The 10,475-nt window shown below is 37.7% G+C and overlaps 1 protein-coding gene across 1 annotated transcript; it reads left to right on the forward strand.

Annotated features, from left to right (window-relative positions):
- The first annotated feature begins 571 nt into the window (after positions 1-571).
- tulp1a (TUB like protein 1a) lies at positions 572-9,956 on the forward strand. Its single transcript, XM_070903103.1, has 13 exons — positions 572-586; positions 2,607-2,739; positions 2,875-2,991; positions 3,134-3,265; positions 6,220-6,339; positions 6,549-6,683; positions 6,758-6,840; positions 6,967-7,131; positions 7,235-7,347; positions 7,456-7,564; positions 7,668-7,766; positions 8,600-8,771; positions 9,823-9,956. Exons 1-13 carry the CDS (start codon positions 572-574, stop codon positions 9,954-9,956), a joined length of 1,527 nt encoding a protein of 508 aa, XP_070759204.1.
- Positions 9,957-10,475: the final 519 nt, after the last annotated feature.

The following is a 10,475-nucleotide window of genomic DNA, read 5'->3' on the forward strand; positions in this document are numbered from 1 at the left end:
ACCAAAATTATTGTAATAATGATGCAATTTATATGATAATGACTAACAGCTAAGTTACTAATATCATTTCATTTCATTAATAAAATGCTTTTGATCCAGGATTCAAGAGGATGAGGATTCTGCTCCAGCCCTGCAGCTGCAAGTTCAGGTAAATCGTTTGTCTAAATTTAAGTTTTAAAACATTTAAAATCCCATTCCACCTATTGAAACTGGAAACAGTGAACAAAGATGTTAGACTTTACTGCTGGCAGTCTAACCTACAGTACAATAGGCGTGAAGCTGGTATGAGTATCCTGGACGCAAAAAAAGAGTTTTAGGTCTCTGGATAGTGGACACACGTGATAAACAAGTCTTCTCCCTCCTCCTGAGCCTTTGTTGGTTTCTCCCGTTGACGTGTTTCTACAGAGCAGATGGCTTTACACATAAATCCTATTAACAACTTTCTGCTGATGGAGACGCAGTGAGTGCAGGGCTTTCTCACTCTTTCATTATCTCTGCTGAGAAGCCTGCTTTTTTTATTTTCTAACCTCTAAAAAGAAGCAGCGGTAGAGCTGAAGTCGGAGGCCGCGCCATGTCTGCAGAGAAGGTAAAAGGGCGGGGTTGTGGTTTTGTGGATTATTTTATTGACTTTCACATAAGATTACTTCTCAGTGTTCATTCAGCTGCCTAGTGATGACATGTAATGATATTTGGAGAGTTAGACCTAAGGGGTAACAAAAGTTACTTTAATAAGAGTCAAATAAACCTTCTGCTGTTGTCATACAACAATATTTACAGCTATACCTCCCACGCAGAGTTTAGAGTTGGGGTGCAATGCATTCATGAGACATTTTTAAATCTTTTTTTTGCCATGTGTTTAGTTTGTGATGTAGAATACTTAAATTATTTAAATCTGAATCAAAGACATTGAATGATTGATTACATAGGTATTAATCTCTGACCCATATGTGAGGTAACTACTCCGTATACAAACGCCAGCATGGGAAGTTTTCCGTTTCCGCCGAGCAATGCATCTGCAAAAACACGCATGAGAGATTGAAGGCCGTCAGTAATCCAGTCACCCAAACCAAAACCAAATGCAACTGCAACAGCATTTCCTTCCTCATGCTATTTCCATTTTTAATGTCTACTATATTTACTTTTTAGTATTACCATATGTATCAACAGTTTATCTACTTTATTAGCTCAAAATCTTCTCTGTGAACTGCAATAATTAGGCAACATATGTGCCATCCAGAGAGAAAAAGGTCACTAGGAGAGGCTCAGATACATTCTTTTAAAGACATATGCTTTGATTAGAGTAATAGCCAAGCATTTGAAAGTGATCTGTGGCAGTAGCAAGACGAAATAGTTTTCTTATGATTTTTCAAAAGTTGTAAAAGTTGGTGAACAACTGTAAATCTTTAAACTTGTGTAAAATGACATTTGACAACTTTAACAGAACGATTGATTACAATATGACAAATGTCAAATCTGCTGTCATTACTCCGAGTTGTGGACACAAATAGACCTCCATCGATGCAGGATCTACATCTAATAGGATTACCTTTACTGTCTCCACTGGCCGCAATCACACTGACCTCCTTCTCTGTGACTCGGGACGGTGACACATCGTTCCTGTCCCTTACAAAGGTTTAGTCTCACACTTGTGAAATGCTTGGTAAAAACACAACAGGGTTCCTTTTTATGTATTATAACATGGATGCACTTTATATGAAATTATACAAAAATCGTCATACGCATGTAAGAACACATAATCTGATGTTGTGTTGAGGACTAAGGGTCAAGGGTTTCAGCCCCGTTTGGACTTTGCCTTGAGTCTAGACGGCCCAGATTAAAGCTTATATTGCAGTCGATGGAGCAAGAACAGCAACTTGGAGAGAGTTATTGAAGATTTACATTTACAATTTACTTTTAAATACTTTCATTTACTTAACCTTTTCTGACTGTCCTCATGTTCCTCAGTCTTTACTTGTCATCTTGTGTGTGATATGTGTGACGTAAAGTGTGATTTACTGTGACTGTGATGTATTTACTTTAAGTTTCTTAGTGCAAATTACATAAACCTGTTACAAAATGTGTTTTTATTTTGTGTTACAAAACTGTATTATCAAAAGTAGCAGTAGATTATAGTAGATTATTCAGTTCTAGAAAATGCAGGCTTGTGTGCATAGTGTCATTTTATTACCTCATGCCCTGTAGCTTCATTCACTTCCTGTAAATACAAGCTGTTATCAACAACGTAATATACAGCTTTGCCAAAAGCTAAACATATTTATTATATTTGATATTACAGTATGACTGTCTAACAGCACTGATGTGGGGATTTTCTATATGAAGTAAAATGTGAACCATTTAACATAAAAATAATACTAGAACAACAATATTAATAGCTAAGAAGTCACAATACAATTCTTCTTTTTCTAATTTCTACCCCCTGCTTCCCTTCACATCTGACTTTGTAATGGTGAGTTATCATTATTGATAAAGATCTTTTAATGCTATTTTTAGTCTCACAGTTTTTCTTTTGTCCAGTGTTTGTCGTCTTTTCTTTACTCTCCTGGCCTTCTTCTAATATGTTTTGTATCTCTAAAGAAAATCCATAGAAGCCAAAAAAGAAGAAAGAGGAGGTAAATGGCACAACAGAAGCCAAGCCGAATGGAAAAGAGGCCAAGCCCAAAAAAACAAAGACCAAGAAAAATGAAGATGTATCTGAAGAGGACAGTCCTGCCATCCAAAGTGAGAAAGATAATATTATACTTTAAGCATTTCCAACGAAAAAAACGGATGACAAACTGTAATATTTTCCATGTTTCTCTATATCTACTGTTATCTAACATTGGTTACACCGCTATTTCCTTACCAACATTATAGATGGAAAGAAGGTGAAGAAAAAGAAACCAGAGAAAGATAAAGAAGAACCAGAAAAGGAAAAAGAAAAAGAGAAAGAGCCAAAAAAGAAAGCCAAAAGTGCTCCAAAAAAGAAGAAAGGTACGTCATTAGTGGTGTGTTAAAACTGGGCAGTGTGAAAACCTTAACTTCAATGAATTGCTATACAAATAAACTCTTAATCTGAATGTATTTTAGAAAAAGACAAACAATAGTCTAATGAATATGTTTTCCATCTTTGCAGGTTCGGGCACAGATGATGACGATGATGATGACGACGATGAAGACACCCCCAAAAAGAAGACTAAGAAAAAGACAACCAAGGACAGCTCTCCATCTGCAAGCTCTGCCAAAGAAAAGAAATCTAAATCTAAAGGTATGGCAAGAAGCGGGCATTAACAGGGTGATCTAAACAACAGTTATGAGACCAGACTAATGTTGTTAAGAGGATTAGATGATTTTATTGTGTAATGGAGAATGAGTGGAAACACTGACTTGGTAGCGAAGGCAACAAAACACAGCAATCACGTGAGTAGCTTGCCCTTAAGTAATCAACTGTGGAAAATGTAATTAAAATGACTGCAACGGTCAAATCCTGACAATTTCTACTTAGAATTTACAGTTAAAAGTGAAAGTGTTTGGCCAGACTCCTCTGGTCCGGAGAAAATCGCTTGACGTTTGTTTTTCCAAACTGTCGGACATGTTATCAATTAGTATAACCCTATTTAGAAAACACTGATTAGCCAACTAGCTCTCCACTTTATAGTCTTAGTGAGAAATAACTGAAGGACTCAATAAACCTTGAGTCTTTTTCCAGCTTGAAAACTGAAATGAAAGAGAGATTTGAGGACATGTTGTTTCTAAGCAGGCTATGGTGTTTTTTCACTTTAGTGTCAATTGGAGCTGATTTTGAAAGAGGACTTAAAGTTTTAATACATACCATGGTTGTTGGTCGTTTGGTCCACCACTTCCATTCAGACATTCTTGCCATGAAATTTGGTACAGACATTCATGGTCCCGAGAGGATGAATCTACTGACTTTGTGATCCTCTGACCTTTACTCTATAATATAATATAATATCACCATGAGGTTCATATTTGTGGTTTTGAGTGAAATGTCAACTATGGTATGGGTTTGCATGAAATGTGGTACAGACATTCATGTTCCCCTCAGGGTGAATTGTGATAACTTTGGTGATCCTCTGACTTTTCATCTAGCGCCATCATCAGGTTAAAATGTTAATTTGTCCAGTACTTTGGTTTATGACATAATACCTGCAAAACTAATTCTCATCCTCAGTTGTACTTTGTGTTGAGTGCAATTAGCAAATGTTAGCATGCTAACATGTTTAACTAAGATGATGGTAAACAATAATGCTGCTTAAAAATGCATGCTCAGCATGTTAGCATTCTGACATTAGTATTTAGCTCAAAGCCTTTTTTTTGCCTGACTACAGCCTCACAGAGCTCCTGGCATGGCTCTACTACTTTTTACTATTCTAGTCCTGAAATATTCATCCAGTGCATCAGAACTGAAATTTGGTGGCACTAATGTCACCAATTATAATTTTGCAAAAAACACTACAAACATGACAAACGTGTCTTTTACAGTCTGGAGAGGGACAGTTTTTTGATATGTGTAGCTCATTATTCCTTTGACTTGAGCTAAAATCAAGTATCAGTGCAGAAATATAACTTGAAATTGAGCTATTTATCACTTTCATATTGAATACCTGTATGATATAGCCTGGAGTGTTGCTGCTCTTTTGTAATAATTTGGTTGGATCATCTCCAGAGCTTTTGCCTCTGAGCTTAACTTAACCTTCCTCCACCTCAGATCAACAGTCAGTCAGGAATACCTGTTTGAACTTGTGTTTGTGGCTCCCTGCCCCTCCTGTAAAGAAAAGCCAGGTGCTTGATTTATGGTAACCATGGAAATGGATTTAATTATATAACTAGCCTACTTCATGGTAGCAATGGTTATATATTTTATGTAACTAGTGTAGCTAGCCTTTCTTTTACAATATCAACATTTTCATGTTTGTATGAGATATTGTTCAAAGAAGATTCCCATTTTCTCCACATCTATAAAAGTTTGTAAAAGTTCAAAGCGTGATCATAAACATTCAAGAGTTAAATTCACATTCCTCTGGTTGTCCAGCTGTTTTTAATTCATCCTACAAATTTAGCTGCCAGGCAAAACAAACAAACACAACTGAAAAAGGGATTCCAAATGTGTTTGGATTTGGACACCATTCATTACTTCTGTCGTAGTTTTCAACTCAAGAGATCAGTTTTCTTGATACAACGTAGCACCTTTGGTAGTATCTAATTAATATGATAAAGCTTGTGTTTAAGCACCATAATCAATTTTTTAATTCCCACAGAGAATTATCACCCGACTACAGTTCCCATCAGCTCTACGGAACTTTTTAGCATCTTTCAGCTCATTGTTTTGGTTTTTCCGGCTGCAGCTTATTGTTGTGGTTCACTCTCACCACTCTCATAGCATCATTTTGGGATACAGCAGGCAGCTGTTTTCAGCAATAAGGTCTAATAACCTACTCAGCACCAAACAACAGACAGACACATTTAGCAACTCGTTAAAGTTAAATTTAAATTCCTGAAGTTCATTAATGCCAAAACTATACAGGGAGCACAAACGGCTTTAAGCAGTAGTCAGTCAGCGTGTATTGTGAGTGTAATCGAGGTTTGAAGACACAAGACTTGTGCCACAAGATTTGAGCGAGGAATTTGGCATCCTTCGCCAAGATATCTTCCAAGTTATGCACTCTCAGTTTTGGCAGTTCGTATCCCCTGCATGTAAACTCTGACAGAGAGCAGAGCAGATATCTGCAAGTAACGTCAGTCTACTTCCTAGTGCGCTTCATAAGCTTTTTCCTTGGTCAAAAATACTTGAACTGTGAAAGATGTGACCCACACATTTACCAAGAAGCCAGATATGGGCGGGTCCTGGTGAAATCCTTCTCACATTCTAGAAGTGTTTGACAAAACAGCTGGAAGAAACAGCGAGAGCACATTTCAAACTGAACACATTGCACGCTCAAAATTTGTTCTGCCCTCACAAATCTGTCCCGGTCTCAGATCCTTGCTTTCTGATTGATTACAGTTTGGATTTGTTTTCCTCTCACTTCATATTTCTCTCCAAGGCCACTGTCTAACACATAAAAGAATGAAATGTACTTTATTTGCCTTTGAAAAGAAATGATTAAATTCCTCCGTGTGTGCTCACTTTCAGATTCTCCAGCTTGGTATCACTTTCAAGGACAGTTAACATTTTTTAAATTTTACTTGTGTCTCATTTCTCAGAGGACAAAGAGTCTGATGGAAAAGAAAAAAAGTCCAAGTCCAAGGAGAAGGACAAGAAGAAAGAACCAGCTTCAATGTTCCAGATAAATGGAGAAAAAGACTCAAAAAGCAAGAAGAAAGGTGATTACATTTCGATAAAATGTCACAACTGAAAATGTTATGGTTTGCCCTTTCCTAAGACATTGAACCTCCTATTGCAAATGAGACCTCGCATCTTATCCGTCTATACAGTATTTAATTTAGGCCATAAAATTCCTGGGTAAGAGTTCTTACAAATGTATGAAATTAAATTGAAAATTGAAAATCTTTCTCTCCTGTTCCCTGAGCAGCCGCCAAATCAGACAGTGATGACAGTGAAGAGGAGACAAAGTCAACCAAATCAAAGAAGAAATCCACCGCCGGCTCAGCATCCATGTTCCAAGCATCAGCAGACAAGGACAAAGACAAGAAGACAAAGAAGAAAGGCAGGTTTACCAGAAACTTAATGCTCCTTTTGAGTCATTGACAAGTATATAACAATTTGTGTTGTATATTCCAGGAAAGGCAGAAGAGAGTGATGATTCTGACTCAGAAAAAGAAGAAAAATCAAAGAAGAAAAAGGGCAAAGGGAAGAAGAAGAAGGTATCTCATATCTCACAATTCATCCATAAATAAAAAATACGTTTTAGTCATTTAATGCCATGTCACACAGGCAAGCCAACATTCATGGTTTTAATCAAAATTAACTTATTCATGTGTCTTGACCAGGAGAGATCTCCATCGCCTGAGATCGAGTTTGACGACTTGGAGAAGTTTGTGATGCAGCCGGCTCCGCAGGGCGTGACCGTCAAGTGTAGAGTGACTCGAGACCAGAGAGGGATGGATAAGAGCCTCTACCCTCTGTATTACCTTCACCTCGACAACGAAAAGAAGGTCAGGGATTTATCTTTATTGCAGTTTGATAGTTTATAGTTTTGGGATTTATTTAATTACTGTAGTTAATTTAGTACTATAATGGACATTTTCTTCTTTGTAGACATTCCTGCTGGCTGGGAGGAAACGAAAGAAATGTGCAACTTCAAATTACCTCATCTCCACTGATGCCACAGATTTATCAAGAGGTGGAGAGAATTTTGTTGGAAAGCTGAGGTACACTGCACTTCAAAAACCATGTATTCAAAAGCAGCATACAAAATGTGTAATATCAGCCAAGTATCCTTTAACTATGAGTTTTTCATTCTTTAATATCTTGTCTAGGTCCAATTTAATGGGGACTAAGTTCACCGTATTTGACAATGCTCTGAATCCAGAGAGAGCTCTTCCAGACATGTCTAATGCCCGGCAGGAGTTAGCAGGCATCATATATGTACGTCATTAGACAGCTCATTATGAGTGACCTTCATTGCATTTGATGAATACTTTTGCAGGGTACATTTGAAAATCCTGATTTGACTTATTTCTGGCACCAGGAAACAAATGTCTTGGGGATGAAAGGGCCCAGAAGGATGACTGTTGTCATTCCAGGAATGAGCAAGGACAACGAGCGAGTACCTCTCCGACCAAGAAATGTGAGACAATATATTTATCCTTTATTTTCATTGCTTTGAGTTGGCAAAATGACAGAAGAATACTGCAAAATGAATTGGATCACCCAGGGCATACATAATGAGGGTTTCACTGGGAAAACAAGTGATGTCATGTCATTTCCTTAATAAATACACACACTCACAAACTACTCCACAAGTAAGTCTTCCTCTTCTTCGCAGGTACACATGAATAAAATACATGAAAGTCTTACTCCTTTCACATAGAGTTGCCCAAGAGAAAAATAAAATAGAGTAAAATGAATGAAAGAAAAGATCATAGTGAAGGTGGTGGGTTTTTATGTTCATTACAGTCTATTATTGTCCTTAACAGGATTTAAAAAAGAGTATTGGCCTTGTAGGAACCGCCAGTCTTCACCTGTCCAATATGCATACAATTTCTGTGTTTAGTAAGATAATCGGTTGAACGTTTGCCAGTATACAACTATTCTTATTATTATATCTTGTGTTATTAAATGGTCAGTTCACCCAAATCCCCCCAAAAAACTCTTTACCTTAGAAATAGCAGTAGTTTAATAAATATATATGTAATTGGGATTATGAAGTCAGCTCCTCCAACCGTGGATATTCTGACTTGTTGATTCATGTGCGTGAAACCATCCATGACTTATTGGCAAAATCAGGCATCCCAGAATCCCCTGCAATGCACATTATCAACAAAGTATAGTCAGTACTGTTTGCAGCTGGATTTATGGCATGTTATGTGTTTATTATAAAAGCAACACAAGGCCAGTATGTAAAATCATATTACTCTTTGTTGCCGTTTTCCTGACTTATGTCTTGCCAATTCTTCGCAGGAATGTGACGGCTTGTTGATAAGGCACCAGAATAGAAGGATGGAAAATATGATCGAGCTTCACAACAAGACGCCTGTGTGGAACGACGAAACTGCGTCTCATGTGCTCAACTTCAACGGCAGGGTCACCCAGGCCTCCATCAAGAACTTCCAGATTGTCCATAACAAAGACTGTGAGTACTGTCATCTGCAGTTTACATCTATCTATGAAGACAAGCACTCCTGTTTGTTCACAACTAGATTACGTTACGTCATTAGACAAAGAAATACAAAGCAGTTTACAGCCAAGACACAAAGAAATAAAATCTCGTAAAGTAACAAAGATGCATCAGTTGTACTTTCTCTCTAGTTTCGTCTGACAATGATGAGATTTAAATCTATGAGGACAACCATTTTCATAACATTTTCATGTCTCATAAAGACAGACAGGGTCAGACATTTAAAGACAAGCAGTCATTAATAAAAACATGTCCTAATGTTTCCCTGCTCAGCTGCAGTTTTAGACTAGAAAACGTTTTTTTCACAGATCTGGAACTACACGGTTCTGTTACATCATTGGTATTATGCCAATAGGATTTATTTAGAAATACCCTCCTGTTTAGATTATTAGCTCATCACAAAAAACACGACATGGCAATTTTAAAAACTACTGACCCAATTAGAAACAAGTGACAGATTGAAGGCTGCCAGAAAAAAATAAGTTGTTGTTGCTATTAAACAAAATGTATGTAAAATAACCTCTATTATTGTATTACAGCACAATGGATAGTTACATAATGTCCTATATGCTGGTAATAATACTGTGATTTTTAGTGCATCATGGCTATAGGGATGGCAATGTCGGCCTGTCCACCTCTTTGGTGTAGACTGAAATTTCTCAACAACTACTGGAAGGATTGCCATGAAATTTGGTGCAGACATTCATGTTTCCCAGAGGACGAATCCCTCTGACTTAGGTGACCTCCTCTAGTTGACATTTTTGGCTTTTAGTGAAATATCCTGACAGCTATAGAATGGATTACCATTAAATTTGGTAAATGTTCCCTTTCAGGATGAATTGTAATCATCTTTTCATCTAGCGCCAGAAAAGCGTTAGCATGCTAACATGCTAAATTATGAAGGTCAAAGTGGTAAACATTATATCTGCTAAACACCGGCATGTTAGCATTGTCAGTTTACTCTGCTACTTATCTACCTATTAAAACAATTCCTTTCCTTTTTCAGTGGACTACATTGTGATGCAGTTTGGACGAATAGCTGATGACATTTTCACGCTGGACTTCAACTACCCGCTGTGCGCCGTGCAGGCCTTTGCCATCGCGCTCTCCAGCTTTGATGGCAAAATCGCCTGTGAATAACCGAAAGTTTCCCAGTTGTCTGCTCACACTGAAACCAGTATGCAGCACGACCACACTCACATCAGGAAAACTCCTTTCTTTGGACTCCGCCTTCAACACTTCCTGTGATGGGCGCCGATAACGAACGATGGTTCCGTGAATGTGACAATGCCTGCTGCTGCGCTGTCGCCTTTATCGGCGTGTGATTCCCTCCTAGGAGTGAGAAACAAAAAAAAGGTCTCATATTATAATCTGATCTTGCACGACATGGCACAGGAGAGTCCTGGTTTTTGTCTCAGTATTTCAGTGGAAACGTCTGAATTTGTGTGAATTACAGACAGACACATATCACTTCAAAGGACTCCATTGACTGGAGAGTTATGTTTTCTTTGAGGGGATGATGGCACACCTTGACGATAAGGTGATCACTAACATCATTAAAAGATGTTAAACTGTGTTATGTTTTGGCTTTGTTGTGCTGTATTTTATTGTATTGCTGTGTATTGGGCTGTATTTACAATGCCAATAGGTCACTAATGT

Source organism: Enoplosus armatus, chromosome 3, assembly GCF_043641665.1.
Source record: "Enoplosus armatus isolate fEnoArm2 chromosome 3, fEnoArm2.hap1, whole genome shotgun sequence".
In the NCBI taxonomy this organism is placed as follows: Eukaryota; Metazoa; Chordata; class Actinopteri; order Centrarchiformes; family Enoplosidae; genus Enoplosus; species Enoplosus armatus.

Excerpts from the sequence above, each read along its gene's own strand:
- tulp1a (XM_070903103.1), top strand. Across the intron at positions 3,266-6,219 it reads AAAGAAATCTAAATCTAAAG|AGGACAAAGAGTCTGATGGA; the intron begins GTATGGCAAGAA and ends CTCATTTCTCAG. Across the intron at positions 7,767-8,599 it reads TACCTCTCCGACCAAGAAAT|GAATGTGACGGCTTGTTGAT; the intron begins GTGAGACAATAT and ends AATTCTTCGCAG.